The following is a 19917-nucleotide window of genomic DNA, read 5'->3' as shown; positions in this document are numbered from 1 at the left end:
CGTCAATTCCAGCCCAAATCGCTTCCTATTCGTTCAACATCTCCAAACTTCCAGTCAAATGTATCCCCATCTTGACACTCCCCATCCCTATCGAGTGTAGTATTGTCGGAACCGTATAGTTGGTAAAGATTTCTTATGATTGCGGAAATGGTGTTGTCGCTATTATGTATAATAATTACTGAAATATGGACCTACAGATACCGTTATCATGACTTCAATGAACCCACGAATGTCCAGAATTTGTCACAGTCGAATGTCTGGAATGAGGCACGTGCTCTGTTCTTGAATCTTGTGTTGGACGCAGGCAAGAAATCGATGTTTTCCGATAAGTATCCCGTCCGCACTAGACAAGTAGATAAGCTTGGTCCTATGTGTGTGTGCGTTTTTGTGTGTTTGTGTGTGTGTGTGTGTGCGTGCGTGCAGTATAATCAACAGTGAGAGGTCAATTTCTTGTACACGCATGCCACTGAATAGAAACCTAGCCATAACAGCTAATGGCATTCTATGAGTATTTGTCTTGCTGCCACTAACACTCATCAGAAATAAAGTTGCAGTATGTAGTACCACATAACAATATTTACTCACCTGAAGGAGGATGTTCATAATTATCAAGCTACATTTTATTTCAAATCGGCCATATTTACAGAGACGAAAGGGACAGGACACGTTTCTGAAGTCACTGGTTCATCCACGGGTTCAAACCAAACAACCAAGTTTCAGTGTGTTCCTATATACATCAAGGTACACCAATTAGCAATCATTAAGCTAGTATTTACTTAATTACTGACAATCAAAACTGAGCAAATAGGCTCATTATTCTTGCACTCGTTCAATCCCATTGAGAAGGGACTTAGTGCACGAGATATATTTATTGATATAAACGCAAAATATTTCTCTAATGCATATGCTTTTGTTTGTTTGTTGTTTAACGCTGCATCATTTACATAATGAGCATCGTTCCACGCAAATGGGATACGATGACATGCATCAGCCAAGCCAACGAGGTGACCCTAATGCATATGCATATTGAAATGTTAAACAGGGCGCTGATGCGAAAACACATTAGTTGTTGTGACATTCATCTTCATATCAAACGGTTATTATGAATACACTAAAAAACAAAAACAAAAACGTTTTGATAATTTTAGAAAAGTAACCAACTACGTTTCAGCTATGCGATTGGGAGTTTGAGGTCCTGTACTCACTGTGCTAGTGATATAATTATAATTACACCATATTATATAACCATCTCATTATACATACTGACATGTAATTAGTGGACAAAAATTAGTTGTTTAATCTTCAAGAATTCAATTTATTGCCCTTGTTTTAAAACAGTAATTCGCTTGTGTGTGTAACAAAAATCAAGGTGTGCTGGCGATTAGGTGCCCCACCCTGGCAGGTGTGGGTTCGAATCCCGGACGGGACTCAACCCCAAAAAGTGCTAGAATCTGTACTTTACTAAGAAAGTGTTATCCCAAATATAACATTAGTTACATTTGACCACTTTCTAAATGGCATTGTGTATTCATAGCTTTCGGCCATGGGAGCCGTGCCAATTTACTCTTGTCAGGGGGGTACTCAAAGTACGTGATCTAGACTACCAGTTGTCGAACTTTCATTTTGTGGAAGCTTCGGTGGCTGAGTGGGTTAGATCGCTGACTTTGTGTGCTGGCGATTAGGTCCCTCACCCTGGCAGGTGTGAGTAAAAAGTACTAGAATCTGTACTTAACTAAGAAAGTGTTATCCCAAATATAACATTAGTTAAACAATTATTTGGAAATGGAAAACTGGTTTATTGCATATAGAGATGTTTCGATGAAGATTCTTACACCGTTATCAAACTGGAGTGAATGCAACCACGTGATGAGATTAAAATATGCATAACATGTTGTGATAAGCAAGTTAACATTAGCAGCAGCAACAACTGAGCCAGATGTACAGTAAGGATAACAAATAGCACACATGCAATGAAGCCAGATGTACAGTAAGGATAACAAATAGCACACATGCAATGAAGCCAGATGTACAGTAAGGATAACAAATAGCACACATGCAATGGAGCCAGATGTACAGTAAGGATAACAAATAGCACACATGCAATGGAGCCAGATGTACAGTAAGGATAACAAATAGCACACATGCAATGAAGCCAGATGTACAGTAAGGAAAATAAATAGCACACATGTTGGTTGGTTGGTTGGTTTCTGTTTAACGCCGCACTCAGCAATATTCCAGCTGTATGACGGCGGTCTGTAAATAATCGAGTCCGGAACAGACAATCCAGTGATTGACATCATGAGCATCGATCCACGTAATTGGGATCGATGACATGCATCAACCAAGTCAGCGAGCCTGACCACCCGATCCCGTTAGTCGCCTTTTATGACAAACATAGTCGCCTTTTACGGCAAGCATGGGTTGCTGAAGACCTGTTCTACCCCGGATCTTCACGGGTTGTGTTTGGGACTGATGCTACGGGTGGAGCAGGACACTGTCACCTTTTCGAGGACACTTGGTATAGTCACTTTTTGATAGTGATTTATGGACACATTGGTACCAAAATACATATGATGAATTATCTATGACCTACATGTATTTATCAACAAGGGGGGCGGTCGTGTGGCCTAGTGGTTAAAACGTTCGTTCTTCACGTCGAAGACACGGGTTGGATTCCAGGTATGGGTACAATGTGTGAAGACCATTTCTGGTGTCCCCCGCCGTGATATTGCTGGAGTATTGCTAAAAGCGGCGTAAAACCATACTCACTCACTTGTAACAAGGGAGCTCTTGGTAAGTTTAAAGGTCATGCATTCGATCATATGTTACAGATCCAGGATATGTTCCTTATATAATTCAGAGATCAGCTGCGTATTTGCGTAAACTATGCATTAAATAAGCTGAAATACGCAGACAAATTGAAGTCTAGGGTATCAAATACAAAAAACTACAAATACACCATTGAAATAAATTAATGCGTATATTACATCTATTAGATTTGTACAAAGGTGTCTTTATTACAAAGCTAGCCGTCATATAGCTGGAACATTGCTGAGTGCGGCGTTAAACAACAGACAAAAAATACAAAGCTAGGTTGTAAACAAAAAAAGCTTCCGGGAGCAGGAGCTGCAAACAGACGCAGATGAGTTTTTTACCATTCACATAGTTTAAATGATTTACAAGGATTATTACGAAACAGGTTTAAAGTTAAATAGCCAAATGTCAAGAAACAGGTGGGTAAAAAATTTGAATACCCTCTAAAACTTGTGGATACTCAATCAAAATTAAATCCCTGGGTAAAATACTCAAATAACCAAGAGCTTATCTATAGTTCTGTCATAATCACATTTTGAGAGGCGTTTTAATGTCCACGGCTGCAAAACTGCTCACATCATGTCACATATCCCTTCCACAAATGTAAAAATTCTTATATTTCCCCCTAATCGCATTGAGCCATCGAAAGTTATAATCACTACCAGCCATAAGGTAGTCCCTCTTTTTGTCGCCACGGGGATAGTCCGGAGCCCAGGGAAAGTACGTCATTTTGCGGCCATCATGAAATACCCAGTGCCCTTCATTTGCTGCGTCCGACCCATCGATGTAGTAATTGCAAGGCCCAGTGTCTGCAAATAAGAGTGTGTTATCATGATTACTGCTTGACTGAAACACATTTTTTTTTCATTTTATTTTTTTATTCAGTCATATACACAGGATACAGATGCAGTCGAATAACAGTACAAATTCATGTATAAAGGTAATTCGCAAAAGGATGTGGTACAGAGGAGGTATAGGGCATAATCCACAGCATGGTACAGATGAAGGCATATTTATGTATACATTTAAGAAGGTGCGGTTTTTATGGTACATCATATTTTGTTGCAAGCGAATAAGTTATTTACAGTTTGAGTTTACAAAGCCCATTTTCTGTTAAAGGCAGAGAAGTAGTTATTTCTACGTGCAATATGATATTCAACGTCATAGATAGACTGAAACACAATTAATACAGCATCACTTCAACTATTTGTGTATTGTTGAAATGTATTTATGTTTGATATATCAATCCACCATTCTTTTAGACCCGTGAAGATCCGGCGTAGAATAGATCTTCAGCAACCCATGCTTGCCGTAAAAGGCGACTAGTTGTCTTATCCCCACACTTTACATTGATGTTATCAATGAGGAATGGACCCAGTAACATATATCTCTTTGTATGAATTGTTATGGAACTTTAGAATCCAGTAAACAAGAGCAATGGACATGTCTTCAGGTTTTAGAATCAAGCCAAAAATTGATAATGCCGATGCATGGCTTGGGCAGATTTCTTCCCCAGTTAACATATTGGCCTTACAAATGTATAAGACATTGTTTGATATGTCACTCGTACAAACTTCTTTTATCAAACAATTAATGTGGTGATGGTTACAAGTAGTATAGCTTTTCATAGCCATACTTTGGATGACAGCTGGCTGGGACAGAATGGGTATATACCAATTCTGTCTCCTCTTTTTCAGTTGGTGCATTCTACCAAAGACAACATCACACATCTCTCTTTTGGCATATGCTTCCACAGCTTCCATAATAATTTAACCAGTTCTGAACCCAATTAGTAGGAGGCTGCTCAAGATATTGTGATCCATATTTGAATAACTGACGAGGATTGTTATTGTCAATTAATGTTAAATTGGTCCCGTGAAGATCCCAACCCGCGCTTGGCTCAAGAGGCGACTATGCTTGTCGTAAGAGGCGACTAACGGGATGGGATCGGGTGGTCGGGCTCGATTATTTACAGACCGCCATCATATATCTGGGATTTTTCTGATTGCGGAGTTTAACAATAACAAAAAAGAAGTAAGTCCTCAGTATAATTTTCAAAGTGTTTTATTGAAGACATGTTTTGGTTTGGTTTGGTTTGTTGTTTTACGCCACACTGAGGACCAGACATCATTTACATCATGAACATCGACCCACACAATTGGGATCGATGACATGCATCAACCAAGTCAGCGAGCCCGACCACCCGATCCCATTAGTCGCCTTTTACGACAAGCACAGTCGCCTTTTACGGCAAGCATGGATTGCTGAAGACCTATTCTACCCCGGATCCAAGTTTGACGCCCCGTCTTCAGCAATCCATTTTAAAGACCGTCAAACGACTCTGGCTCAGAAGTTGTTGTTTTATATCAGGGTTACATAACTAAAAGAATCAGTAAAGCTTTCAAGAAAAACTGTGGTATACAGTATATTTAATTTATGTGGAGATTATGTTTCCGTGTTTGTTCAAGTAAATACTGGCCTTGCCTTTGAATGTGTTTTGGATGGGTGCCAATACGCTCCCCTTTTGGCGAACACCCGATATCATCATTATCTGATACGGATTCATAAACACATGCTTACGTTGGTTTGGAGTTACGCCGCTTTTAACAGTATTCCAGTTATATCACGGCGTGTCAGCTTGATGTGAGCGGAAAGTGAGTGAGTGAGTGAGTTGGGTTTAACGCCGCTTTTAACAGTATTCCAGTCATATCGCGGCGTGTCAGCTTAATGTGGGAGGAAAGCCCAAAGTGATGCAGGTTTTAGACGTTTACCACTTCGGTGAAACCCACGAGCACGGGTATGGTGCTGACAAACCTAGAAACATAATTAGGGCGAACCGGGATTCGAACCCACAATCATAGGTTTCTGGCGTGCCCAAGGGACGCAACTCTGCACAGCGAATCGTGGCGCCTTAGACGACTGGGCCACCCGTACCCCCTGAGCGGAAAGACCGAAGTGATGCAGGGTTCAAAAGTTTACCACCTTATTGAAACCCACGAGCACGGGTATGGTGCTGACAACCCCTAGAAACAATATCGGTTTTTGAACCCACCATCATAGGTTTCTGGCGTGCCCAAAGAACGCGATTCTGCAGAGCATAAGACGTTATGCTCGCACATGGTTATATCGGATAACAATAGACAAATCAATGCATGTTTTCAACACAAATGTTTAATGCGAGGACGAAATGTATCAGTCTGATATATGAAACGTGCATACAACAGTAAGAGTAAAATATACAAACCTAGTGACGAGTTGATCTGCTTGACGACGTGGTTCTGCTTGTCCTCACTGTCAATAACGACAAAGTGTTCTCCTCTGGATTTACAGTCAGCAAGACCTTTGTCGTACGTCATCTTCTCCTGATGAAGCTGGTAACAGAAGTTGAGGAGGCGGTTGTGGACGTAGCCAGATGGACAATCACCTGAGACAGACAAGGGCACTTATCTTCTATATGTAAAAAAGTGAACATATGATACCATCCTATACATTAACAGGTAGCAGAGTGATAAAAACATTTTAGGTAACACAGTTGTGGTGCAACTGTATTGATAAAATACAAATATAATAATATGATAGTACTGTCTGCGTTTTTTTAAAGTGCCGCTCATAGGGAACATAAAGTTACGTAGTTGACTGGGCATGTACATTTCAGACGGATTGATCAGAAGATTTCTGAGGCAATGAACCTTTAAAATGTAAGTTCACATGAATGAATGAATGAATGAATTTATGAATAAATGAATGAATGAATGACCTGTTGTGACGCTGTAGTACACTGTACCCGTCTCTTGTTCTCCGTCCTGCGGCGACATGAACAACACGTCGTGGAGCTGACACCGCCGGTGTTGCCGTCTGTAGAATACAGACACACAAGCCTCATTCTGGAGACAGAGATCAACGCATCGGACGCCACTAAGAACGTTTGAAAATTCACTTAAGATAGTCATATTTACTAAAACGTCTGCCATGTTTGTTCTTTTAGTTCCTCGTCCAGTTCCAATAAAGGCTGATGTGTAGGTACCCGTTAGAAGGATTATCAGAGCTACCAACATCAACGACTGAAGTCAGTGTCATCTATGGGCCTAGTCAAGACATATGTACCGAGATGAGTCGCGGATTCACATATTGATTAAATGCAAATGAGTATGGAAATGTATTGAAATCGCACAGGAACTCGATGATAGCGTGTAAGACATAATATATTCGTATAGAAAAAAATCAAATCCCCTATATACAAGGAGACGAGGAGTAACACCCACCATCTTGGTTCTTATTCAAGATTTCGCACTCGGTTCGAATCACAGCTCGATATCGCATGAAATATGAATGTCACTTATTTCAACCTATTGGAACCTGCTAAACAAACCATAGGCTATACAATCATGTTCATCTGTGGCGAACTTACCTCAAATTTATTTTAAAACAACCATCAAATGTCAGCTCTATGCTGCGCCGCTGAGGTAAACAAGAAAAAGGTGGCCGGAAATTACGGCGCTACACGGGCTTCAACTCTGCAAACTTTTCTGATTGGTTAAAATGTATATCAAAATATTAGCACATGGTGGTGGTGGTGGGGGTGCTTGGTTGGTTGGCTGGTTTGTTATTTAACGCCGCACTCAGCAATATTCCAGCTATATGACGGCGGTCTGTAAATCATCGAGTCTGGACCAGACAATCCAGTGATTGACATCATGAACATCGAATCACGCAATTGGGATCGATGACATGTATCAACCAAGTCAGCGAGCATGACCACCCGATCCCATTAGTCGCCTTTTATGACAAGCATAGTCGCCTTTTACGGCAAGTATGGGTTGCTGAAGACCTATTCTACCCCGGAATCCTCACGGGTCGCGAAGGGAAGGAAATTCAAGACCGTCAATGATAATCTGCTTCGAAATGTTTAACTATGCTGTAGATTTCCTTGTCAACCCCAACATTTTGCAAGCAGGCCTACCATTGACGGTTCTGAATTTCCCTCCTTTCACTGTGTGCTAATATTTCGATCCACTATTATTCATTTTAGCCAATCAGAAACGTTATGCGAGTTCAAGCCCGTGTAGCGCCGTTATTTCCGGCCACCCTTTTCTTGTTTACCTCGGCAACGAAGCTTAGGGTTGAGATTTGATACACTCCAACCCCTCCCGATAACTCCAATCTCACCATATGCACTCCACACCCTCCCATTTCACTCCAATCTCACCCCATGCGTTATCAGTCCCGATACACTCTTATCCCTCTCAGTTCACTCTGATCTCACCCAGTGCTAACTGATATCTCCCGGGACATTCCAATCTCTGGGGTGAGTACAAGTCCCAGGTATTGATATAAAGACAGTGGGTGTACCATCATCTCCACAGACTATCTAACATTACTAATTGTTTTCCCCATCAAGTAGGAGTATACATGAATACTTCATGTGATTTTGGAACTCCAAAAAGCATTATTATATAATTCATGGCTTATGTATTTTAAAAAATGACATAAATATGCTTTTTGTACAGATATTTATTTTCGAAATTTTTGTATACTTGTTGATTTAAACATGTTCTTCCAGATATGGAGAATTTATAATTGATTTTGCAACTTATAATAACATAAAAGTGCGTGTTGTATTTTGTTAACTTTTTATGAGGAACTACTTTGTGCTCAAGCTGTCGATCACTGTTGTGACTAAGAAAGCGACTTGATGAGCTGTTAACTTGTCTTCGAAAGGTGCCATTTTATCATCAAAATGCATATAATACATGTACTATTTCATTGTCTCAATGTGTGTGTTGCGTATTCACTAATACCAATAAGCACACAGTTGTGTTCATTCGTTAAAGTGTGTTAATGCTCTATCATTATTAAGTTGCATACCAATGAAAGTGATTCTGAAGAATATATATGAAATATCCAAAGGAAGATCTTCTTCTTACAAGCCAGGACCATGTCATACCTCTGACACAATTGTATTAAATATTATATATATTATACATCACTACGACTGTGGTAGTTATTGTTCTGCATATATACAGTGCGACCAATGTAGTCTCATCTGGAGTCGACCCGTGAAGATCCGGGGTAGAAAAGGTCTTCAGCAACCCGTGCTTGCCGTAAAAGGTGACTATGCTTGTCGTAAAAGGCGACAACGGGATAGGGTGGTCAGGCTCCCTGACTTGGTTGATGCATGTCATTGATCCAAATTGCGTGGTTCGATGTTCATGATGTCAATCACTGGATTGTCTGGTCCAGACTCGATTATTTACAGACCGCCGTCATACAGCTGCAATCTTGCTGAGTGCGGCGTTAAATAACCAACCAACCAACCAATCATCTGTAGGCTTTTGGAATTAATAACTAAATTGTAAATATATTATCTTGGTCTCGTCGCTATATGGCTGAAATAATGCCGATGCGACGTTAAATTTTAATTCACTCACTCACTCATCTGTAGACTCTTGGAATAAGGTGAGGTGAGGTGAAATGGTGTTTAACGTCGCGTCCAAGATTATTGCACTTATATAGCGACGTGCATGTACGTGTGTGTGTGGCTGCTTGTGCTAGTCCGGACTGATGCCGATTTATAGTGCTAGCTCACTGAGATACCATGCCGCAGTTTAACATGAATACCCCACTCAGACACAGTATACTGACTCCGAACCGACCAATCCTTGTTTTAGTCCCTTATTGCCGTGCGCCAGACAGGGTAACAACAAGAGTGAGTGAGTATGGTTTTACGCCGCTTTTAGCAATATTCCAGCAATATCACGGCGGGGGACACCAGAAATGGGCTTCACACATTGTACCCATGTCGGGAATCGAACCCGGGTCTTCGGCGTGACGAGCGAACGCTTTAACCAACAGGCTACCCGACCGCCCCCGTAACAACAAGAACCATCTTTTAACGTCTTTTGGTATGACGCGACCAGGGATCGAACCCCTGACATTCCGCTTCGGGCGGACGCTCTACCACTAGACCACGGAGGGGGTCTCTTGGAATAAGGAAAAGAGTTTGCCGAGTACAGATGTAACATGTCAGTGCGTACATGTACACATGCGTTTCCTTTCGCATTGATTAGGCGTGGTTTATTTCATGGGTATTTTAAGCAATGAGCTGTTGTGTTGTTACCTATTCTTTTAGTGTGTGCTTGTGTGCTCAGAATCTGAATATGGTATTATATTTACAAAAACTCAGAGCCTGTATCCTTTATTCAACATGTAAGTAAACAGTTATAATGATGACTTGAATCATTTGAAAAACGTCTTTACAGATGTAACCCAGATGGACCCTTGCCAATATACTTTCTATGACATTAGATATAAGCCAACAATCAATACTTGCGTAGTGATTAGGCATTGTTTATGTCATGACTAGTTTAAGCAATGAGCTGCTGTATGTTGTGTGGTAACCTGTTTTTTGCTGACGGTGTGTATACTCAGATGCTGAATACCGTCTTATATTTACATGTACAGAGAGTCTGTATAAATTAGTCCAAATCCTGTATTCAACATGTAAGTAAACAGTTATTATAATAGCAAAATCATTTGAAAAACTTCTTTACAAAGGTAACCATGACTCTTTAAATGTAGACTGCGAGCATCAGTTTTGTTTTTACATTATCAGGATTATTGCACTTATATAGCGACGTGCGTGTACGAGGATGACGCGGTCGGGGATCGAACCCCGGACCTTCGGCTCTCCGGAAGACGCTCCACCACTAGACCACGGAGGCGGTCACATGTATGCAAGAGTACATGAAAGAGTTCTATTTATGCACCAACGTTTTGAATAATTGTTGGATTCCTTAGCCAAAGGCGATTGTCATATGTCTTTGTACGCCACCTGTACTCAGAAATTGAATTATTTCCTTTTTTTCAAATGGTGCTGAAATATAAAGAATTACATGAAATTTTATGTGATCATTTTTATTCATGTTTGAAATTAATGGACATCTTTCGGACTATGTTTCTACTGTTTCCATCGGTTTAAAAGAAATGCAAATAACAGGAAGATTTAGACTTATTGATGAAATGGGATTGCTTGTCCGCCTTACATACACGAATATCTATAATTCCAGATGTTTGAAAGACATTGGACACATAGACAATTATATTCAGTAAAAGGACTCCGGCCCAATTTACATACAAGAGCAAGAGCATGGATGCGCATATTATTTACGATGTACAATAATATAACATTTGCCGAGATTTATGCATAAATCATCATGTATAAAGAGTGCCAAATCACTCTCCACAAGACTGTATGACAGTTATTTCGAGCAATATTCCCGCACCACCTTGGTTTTCACAGCTTCTGAGGTACAATCGAGCGTGCATACCAAGATTTAAAAGAACGTCGTAAAACGATGTTTGATCAACGTTACAACATTCAAGGCCTCATTAACGCTTTTTAGTGTTACGGTAGACACGTGGAGGACATTTGCAAATTTGACGCATCAGTGACAAGAATAAAGTCCGATGGAATTCCCTATTTTGACCTGTACCATATGTTCCTATGTTTTTTTCAGGTGAACAATTGACTTGCCTTTGTATGTGTTTGTGACGGGTGCAACCGGTAGGTCAGGATACGTTCATCTTTTCGCGAACACTTTGTATCATCACTGTTTGATGGTGATTCATAAACACATGCTCATGATGTAGTCGGAATCCTACACTCGACTCTGCTTTTGACAGAGATTTTGTGAATATGGAAAGGGTTTTGTCGCTTTTATTTGGTTACATATTGTTTGCTAAATGCACCTGTGTGCACCAATAAAAGACCTCCTTTGTAAAACATACTGCAACTTTATTTCTGACACAATAATCTTCGTTTTATTCAGATTTACTTTCATACCAGTATGTTTAGAAGAACTTTCCAGTGCTGTTATCTTTCCTTTAAGTTGTGAACACGTGTCAGACATTGCCGAGTCATCATCAGCAAACATGGCCAGCCTCTCTGTCCATATGCCGACATAACCTCTATATATATATATATACAATAAATATCTGTGGACTTACGAAAGTCGAGAGATAGTGATCTTTATTATTATTTACTTTTGTTTAACTAATGTTATATTTGGGATAACACTTTCTTAGTATAGTACAGATTCTAGTACTTTTTGGGGGTTGAGTCCCGTGCGGGATTCGAACCCACACCTGCCAGGGTGAGGCACCTAATGGCCAGAACACAAAGTCAGCGATCTAACCCACTCAGCCACCGAGCCTTCCTCAAAAATGAAATTCCGACAACTGGTAGTCTAGATCACGTACTTTGATACATGTGTTATCCCAAATATAACATTAGTTACATTTGACCACTTTCTAAATGGCATTGTGTATTCATACTTTTGTTTAATCTGAAATTATTCTTAAGATGCGTCAATTCCATCCCATATCGTTTACTATTCATTCAGCGTCTCGAAACTTCCAGTCAAATGTATCCCCATCTTGACACTCCCTATCCCTATCGAGTGTAGTATTGTCGGAATCGTATAGTTGGTAAAGATTTCTTATGATTGTGGAAATGGTGTTGTCATGGAAATGGTGTATTATGTATGATAATTACTGAAATATGGACCTACAGATACCGTTATCATGACTTCAATGAACCCACGAATGACCAGAATTTGTCACAGTCGAATGTCTGGAATGAGGCACGTGCTCTGTTCTTGAATCTTGTGTTGGACGCAGGCAAGAAATCGGTGTTTTCCGATAAGTATCCCGTCCGCACTAGACAAGTAGATAAGCTTGGTCCTATGTGTGTGTGCGTTTTTGTGTGTGTGCGTTTGTGTGTGTGTGTGTGCGTGCGTGCAGTATAATCAACAGTGAGAGGTCACTTTCTTATACACGCATGCCACTGAATAGAAACCTAGCCATAACAGCTAATGGCATTCTATGAGTATTTGTCTTGCTGCCACTAACACTCATCAGAAATAAAGTTGCAGTATGTAGTACCACATAACAATATTTACTCACCTGAAGGAGGATGTTCATAATTATCAAGCTACATTTTATTTCAAATCGGCCATATTTACAGAGACGAAAGAGACAGGACACGTTTCTGAAGTCACTGGTTCATCCACGGGTTCAAAACCAACAACCAAGTTTAAGTGTGTTCCTATATACATCAAGGTACACCAATTAGCAATCATTAAGCTAGTATTTACTTAATTACTGACTAAAAAACAACTTGAAGACAATCAAAACTTGAGCAAATAGGCTCATTATTCTTGCACTCGTTCAATCCCATTGAGAAGGGACTTAGTGCATGAGATATATTTATTGATATAAACGCAAAATATTTCTCTAATGTTTATGCTTTTGTTTGTTTGTTGTTTAACGCCGCATGATGTACATAATGAGCATCGTTCCACGCAAATGGGATACGATGACATGCATCAGCCAAGCCAACGAGGTGACCCTATTGCATATGCATATTGAAATGTTAAACAGGGCGCTGATGCGAAAACACATTAGTTGTTATGACATTCATCTTCATATCAAACGGTTATTATGAATACACTAAAAAACAAAAACACAAAAACGTTTTGATAATTTTAGAAAAGTAACCAACTACGTTTCAGCTGTGCGATTGGGAGTTTGAGGTCCTGTACTCACTGTGCTAGTGATATAATTATAATTACACCATATTATATAACCATCTCATTATAAATACTGAGATGTAATTAGTGGACACAAATTAGTTGTTTAATCTTCAAGAATTCAATTTATTGCCCTTGTTTTAAAACAGTAATTCGCTTGTGTGTGTAACAAAAATCAAGGTGTGCCGGCGATTAGGTGCCCCACCCTGGCAGGTGTGGGTTCGAATCCCGGACGGGATTCAACCCAAAAAAGTACTAGAATCTGTACTTAACTAAGAAAGTGTTATCCCAAATGTAACATTAGTTAAACAATTATTTGGAAATGGAAAACTGGTTTATTGCATATAGAGATGTTTCGATGAAGATTCTTACACCGTTATCAAACTGGAGTGAATGCAACCACGTGATGAGATTAAAATATGCATAACATGTTGTGATAAGCAAGTTAACATTAGCAGCAACAACAACAACAACAACAATAGGTAATGGACAACAAGTAACACAGAGATCATTGGCCTGAGCCAGATGTACAGTAAGGATAACAAATAGCACACATGCAATGAAGCCAGATGTACAGTAAGGATAACAAATAGCACACATGCAATGAAGCCAGATGTACAGTAAGGATAACAAATAGCACACATGCAATGGAGCCAGATGTACAGTAAGGATAATAAATAGCACACATGTTGGTTGGTTGGTTGGTTTCTGTTTAACGCCGCACTCAGCAATATTCCAGCTGTATGACGGCGGTCTGTAAATAATCGAGTCCGGAACAGACAATCCAGTGATTGACATCATGAGCATCGATCCACGTAATTGGGATCGATGACATGCATCAACCAAGTCAGCGAGCCTGACCACCCGATCCCGTTAGTCGCCTTTTATGACAAACATAGTCGCCTTTTACGGCAAGCATGGGTTGCTGAAGACCTGTTCTACCCCGGATCTTCACGGGTTGTGTTTGGGACTGATGCTACGGGTGGAGCAGGACACTGTCACCTTTTCGAGGACACTTGGTATAGTCACTTTTTGATAGTGATTTATGGACACATTGGTACCAAAATACATATGATGAATTATCTATGACCTACATGTATTTAGCAACAAGGGGGGCGGTCGTGTGGCCTAGTGGTTAAAACGTTCGTTCTTCACGTCGAAGACACGGGTTGGATTCCAGGTATGGGTACAATGTGTGAAGACCATTTCTGGTGTCCCCCGCCGTGATATTGCTGGAGTATTGCTAAAAGCGGCGTAAAACCATACTCACTCACTTGTAACAAGGGAGCTCTTGGTAAGTTTAAAGGTCATGCATTCCATCATTATGTTACAGATCCAGGATATGTTCCTTATATAATTCAGAGATCAGCTGCGTATTTGCGTAAACTATGCATTAAATAAGCTGAAATACGCAGAAAAATTGAATTCTAGGGTATCAAACACAAAAAACTACAAATACACCATTGAAATAAATTAATGCGTATATTACATCTATTAGATTTGTACAAAGGTGTCTTTATTACAAAGCTAGCCGTCATATAGCTGGAATATTGCTGAGTGCGGCGTTAAACAACAGACAAAAGATACAAAGCTAGGTTGTAAACAAAAAAAGCTTCCGGGAGCAGGAGCTGCAAACAGACGCAGATGAGTTTTTTACCATTCACATAGTTTAAATGATTTACAAGGATTGTTACGAAACAGGTTTAAAGTTAAATAGCCAAATGTCAAGAAACAGGTGGGTAAAAAATTTGAATACCCTCTAAAACTTGTGGATACTCAATCAAAATTAAATCCCTGGGTAAAATACTCAAATAACCAAGAGCTTATCTATAGTTCTGTCATAATCACATTTTGAGAGGCGTTTTAATGTCCACGGCTGCAAAACTGCTCACATCATGTCACACATCCCTTCCACAAATGTAACAATGCTTATATTTCCCCCTAATCGCATTGAGCCATCGAAAGTTATAATCACTACCAGCCATAAGGTAGTCCCTCTTTTTGTCGCCACGGGGATAGTCCGGAGCCCAGGGAAAGTACGTCATTTTGCGGCCATCATGAAATACCCAGTTCCCTTCATTTGCTGCGTCCGACCCATCGATGTAGTAATTGCAAGGCCCAGTGTCTGCAAATAAGAGTGTGTTATCATGATTACTGCTTGACTGAAACACATTTTTTTTTCATTTTATTTTTTTATTCAGTCATATACACAGGATACAGATGCAGTCGAATAACAGTACAAATTCATGTATAAAGGTAATTCGCAAAAGGATGTGGTACAGAGGAGGTATAGGGCATAATCCACAGCATGGTACAGATGAAGGCATATTTATGTATACATTTAAGAAGGTGCGGTTTTTATGGTACATCATATTTTGTTGCAAGCGAATAAGTTATTTACAGTTTGAGTATACAAAGCCCATTTTCTGTTAAAGGCAGAGAAGTAGTTATTTCTACGTGCAATATGATATTCAACGTCATAGATAGACTGAAACACAATTAATACAGCATCACTTCAACTATTTGTGTATTGTTGAAATGTATTTATGTTTGATATATCAATCCACCATTCTTTTAGACCCGTGAAGATCCGGCGTAGAATAGATCTTCAGCAACCCATGCTTGCCGTAAAAGGCTACTAGTTGTCTTATCCCCACACTTTACATTGATGTTATCAATGAGGAATGGACCCAGTAACATATATCTCTTTGTATGAATTGTTATGGAACTTTAGAATCCAGTAAACAAGAGCAATGGACATGTCTTCAGGTTTTAGAACCAAGCCAAAAATTGATAATGCCGATGCATGGCTTGGGCAGATTTCTTCCCCAGTTAACATATTGGCCTTACAAATGTATAAGACATTGTTTGATATGTCACTCGTACAAACTTCTTTTATCAAACAATTAATGTGGTGATGGTTACAAGTAGTATAGCCTTTCATAGCCATACTTTGGATGACAGCTGGCTGGGACAGAATGGGTATGTACCAATTCTGTTTCCCCTTTTTCAGTTGGTGCATTCTACCAAAGACAACATCACACATCTCTCTTTTGGCATATACTTCCATAATAATTTAACCAGTTCTAAACCCAATTAGTAGGAGGCTGCTCAAGATATTGTGATCCATATTTGAATAACTGACGAGGATTGTTATTGTCAATTAATGTTAAATTGGTCCCGTGAAGATCCCAACCCGCGCTTGGCTCAAGAGGCGACTATGCTTGTCGTAAGACGCGACTAACGGGATGGGATCGGGTTGTCGGGCTCGATTATTTACAGACCGCCATCATATATCTGGGATTTTTCTGATTGCGGAGTTTAACAATATAAAAAAAAGAGGTAAGTCCTCAGTATAATTTTCAAAGTGTTTTATTGAAGACATGTTTTGGTTTGGTTTGGTTTGGTTTGTTGTTTTACGCCACACTGAGGACCAGACATCATTTACATCATGAACATCGACCCACACAATTGGGATCGATGACATTCATCAACCAAGTCAGCGAGCCTGACCACCCGATCCCATTAGTCGCCTTTTACGACAAGCACAGTCGCCTTTTACGGCAAGCATGGATTGCTGAAGACCTATTCTACCCCGGATCCAAGTTTGACGCCCCGTCTTCAGCAATCCATTTTAAAGACCGTCAAACGACTCTGGCTCAGAAGTTGTTGTTTTATATCAGGCTTACATAAGTAAAAGAATCAGTAAAGCTTTCAAGAAAAACTGTGGTATACAGTATATTTAATTTATGTGGAGATAATGTTTGCGTGTTTGTTCAAGTAAATACTGGCCTTGCCTTTGAATGTGTTTTGGATGGGTGCCAATACGCTCCCCTTTTGGCGAACACCCGATATCATCATTATCTGATACGGATTCATAAACACATGCTTACGTTGGTTTGGAGTTACGCCGCTTTTAACAGTATTCCAGTTATATCATGGCGTGTCAGCTTGATGTGAGCGGAAAGACCGAAGTGATGCAGGGTTCAAAAGTTTACCACCTTATTGAAACCCACGAGCACGGGTATGGTGCTGACAAACCTAGAAACAATATCGGTTTTTGAACCCACCATCATAGGTTTCTGGCGTGCCCAAAGAACGCGATTCTGCAGAGCAAATTGCGGCACCTAAGACGTTATGCTCGCACATGGTTATATCGGATAACAATAGACAAATCAATACATGTTTTCAACACAAATGTTTAATGCGAGGACGAAATGTATCAGTCTGATATATGAAACGTGCATACAACAGTAAGAGTAAAATATACAAACCTAGTGACGAGTTGATCTGCTTGACGACGTGGTTCAGCTTGTCCTCACTGTCAATAACAACAAAGTGTTCTCCTCTGGATTTACAGTCAGCAAGACCTTTGTCGTACGTCATCCTCTCCTGATGAAGCTGGTAGCAGAAGTTGAGGAGGCGGTTGTGGACGTAGCCAGATGGACAATCACCTGAGACAGACAAGGGCACTTATCTTCTATATGTAAAAAAGTGAACATATGATACCATCCTATACATTAACAGGTAGCAGAGTGATAAAAACATTTTAGGTAACACAGTTGTGGTGCAACTGTATTGATGATAAAATACAAATATAATAATATGATAGTACTGTCTGCGTTTTTTTAAAGTGCCGCTTATAGTGAACATAAAGTTACGTAGTTGACAGGGCATGTACATTTCAGACGGATTGATCAGAAGATTTCTGAGGCAATAAACCTTTGAAATGTAAGTTCAAATGAATGAATAAATGAATGAATGAATGAATGACCTGTTGTGACGCTGTAGTACACTGTACCCGTCTCTTGTTCTCCGTCCTGCGGCGACATGAACAACACGTCATGGAGCTGACACCGCCGGTGTTGCCGTCTGTAGAATACAGACACACACGCCTCATTCTGGAGACAGAGATCAACGCATCGGACGCCACTAAGAACGTTTGAAAATTCACTTAAGATATTCATATTTACTAAAACGTCTGCCATGTTTGTTCTTTTAGTTCCTCGTCCAGTTCCAATAAAGGCTGATGTGTAGGTACCCGTTAGAAGGATTATCAGAGCTACCAACATCTTTCTCACACTCATCAACGACTGAAGTCACTGTCATCTATGGGCCTAGTCAAGACATATGTACCGAGATGAGTCGCGGATTCACATATTGATTCAATGCAAATGAGTATGGAAATGTATTGAAATTGCACAGGAACTCGATGATAGCGTGTAAGACATAATATATTCGTATAGAAAAAAATCAAATCCCTTATATACAAGGAGACGAGGAGTAACACCCGCCATCTTGGTTCTTATTCAAGATTTCGCACTCGGTTCGAATTGCAGCTCGATATCGCATGAAATATGAATGTCACTTATTTCAACCCACTGGAACCTGCTAAACAAACCATAGGCTATACAATCATGTTCATCTGTGGCGAACTTACCTCATATTTATTTTAAAACAACCATCAAATGTCAGCTCTATGCTGCGCCGCTGAGGTAAACAAGAAAAAGGTGGCCGGAAATTACGGCGCTACACGGGCTTGAACTCTGCAAACGTTTCTGATTGGTTAAAATGTGTATCAAAATATTAGCACATGGTGGTGGTGGGGGGGTGGGGGTGATGGGTGGGGGGTGGGGGGGGGGGGGGGGTGGGGGGGGGGGGGGTGGTTGGCTGGTTTGTTATTTAACGCCGCACTCAGCAATATTCCAGCTATATGACGGCGGTCTGTAAATCATCGAGTCTGGACCAGATAATCCAGTGATTGACATCATGAACATCGAACCACGCAATTGGGATCGATGACATGTATCAACCAAGTCAGCGAGCATGACCACCCGATCCCATTACTCGCCTTTTATTACAAGCATAGTCGCCTTTTATGGCAAGTATGAGTTGCTGAAGACCTATTCTACCCCGGAATCCTCACGGGTCGCGAAGGGAGGGAAATTCAAGACCGTCAATGATAATCTGCTTCGAAATGTTTAACTATGCTGTAGATTTCCTTGTCAACCCCAACATTTTGCAAGCAGGCCTACCATTGACGGTTCTGAATTTCCCTCCTTTCACTGTGTGCTAATATTTCGATCCACTATTATTCATTTTAGCCAATCAGAAACGTTATGCGAGTTCAAGCCCGAGTAGCGCCGTTATTTCCGGCCACCCTTTTCTTGTTTACCTCGGCAACGAAGCTTAGGGCTGAGATTTGATACACACCAACCCCTCCCGATAACTCCAATCTCACCATATGCACTCCACACCCTCCCATTTCACTCCAATCTCACCCCATGCGTTATCAGTCCCGATACACTCTTATCCCTCTCAGTTCACTCTGATCTCACCCAGTGCTAACTGATATCTCCCGGGACATTCCAATCTCTGGGGTGAGTACAAGTCCCAGGTATTGATATAAAGACAGTGGGTGTACCATCATCTCCACAGACTATCTAACATTACTAATTGTTTTCCCCATCAAGTAGGAGTATACATGAATACTTCATGTGATTTTGGAACAACA

General features: G+C 40.4%; 2 protein-coding genes across 2 annotated transcripts; both read right to left on the bottom strand.

Moving 5' to 3' along the window:
• Positions 1–3396: 3396 nt before the first annotated feature.
• On the bottom strand, positions 3397–6869 carry LOC139446215 (C-type lectin domain family 17, member A-like). Its single transcript, XM_071227540.1, has 3 exons — positions 6572–6869; positions 6059–6238; positions 3397–3623 (listed from the first exon to the last, which is right to left on the bottom strand). The coding sequence occupies exons 1-3, from the start codon at positions 6867–6869 to the stop codon at positions 3397–3399; spliced, it is 705 nt and encodes a 234-aa protein (XP_071083641.1).
• Positions 6870–15209: 8340 nt separating this feature from the next.
• LOC139446210 (C-type lectin domain family 17, member A-like) lies at positions 15210–18490 on the bottom strand. Its single transcript, XM_071227538.1, has 3 exons — positions 18178–18490; positions 17678–17857; positions 15210–15528 (listed from the first exon to the last, which is right to left on the bottom strand). The coding sequence occupies exons 1-3, from the start codon at positions 18488–18490 to the stop codon at positions 15302–15304; spliced, it is 720 nt and encodes a 239-aa protein (XP_071083639.1). The 3' UTR covers positions 15210–15301.
• Positions 18491–19917: the final 1427 nt, after the last annotated feature.

Source organism: Haliotis cracherodii, unplaced genomic scaffold, assembly GCF_022045235.1.
Source record: "Haliotis cracherodii isolate W230 unplaced genomic scaffold, xgHalCrac1.p SCAF_6, whole genome shotgun sequence".
NCBI classification, from domain to species: domain Eukaryota; kingdom Metazoa; phylum Mollusca; class Gastropoda; order Lepetellida; family Haliotidae; genus Haliotis; species Haliotis cracherodii.
The sequence above is the reverse complement of the archived record's forward strand: the minus strand, read 5'-3'. Positions and strand labels throughout refer to the sequence as shown.

Bases quoted from the DNA above. Each gene is read 5' to 3' on its own strand.
- LOC139446215 (XM_071227540.1), bottom strand. From the start codon at position 6,869: ATGTTGGTAGCTCTGATAATCCTTCTAACGGGTACCTACACATCAGCC. The intron at 6,239-6,571 runs GTCATTCATTCA...TGTCTGTCTCAG, and splicing joins GTACTACAGCGTCACAACAG to GTGATTGTCCATCTGGCTAC. The intron at 3,624-6,058 runs GTTTGTATATTT...TCTTATTTGCAG, and splicing joins GCAGATCAACTCGTCACTAG to ACACTGGGCCTTGCAATTAC.
- LOC139446210 (XM_071227538.1), bottom strand. From the start codon at position 18,490: ATGAGTGTGAGAAAGATGTTGGTAGCTCTGATAATCCTTCTAACGGGT. The intron at 17,858-18,177 runs GTCATTCATTCA...TGTCTGTCTCAG, and splicing joins GTACTACAGCGTCACAACAG to GTGATTGTCCATCTGGCTAC. The intron at 15,529-17,677 runs GTTTGTATATTT...TCTTATTTGCAG, and splicing joins GCAGATCAACTCGTCACTAG to ACACTGGGCCTTGCAATTAC.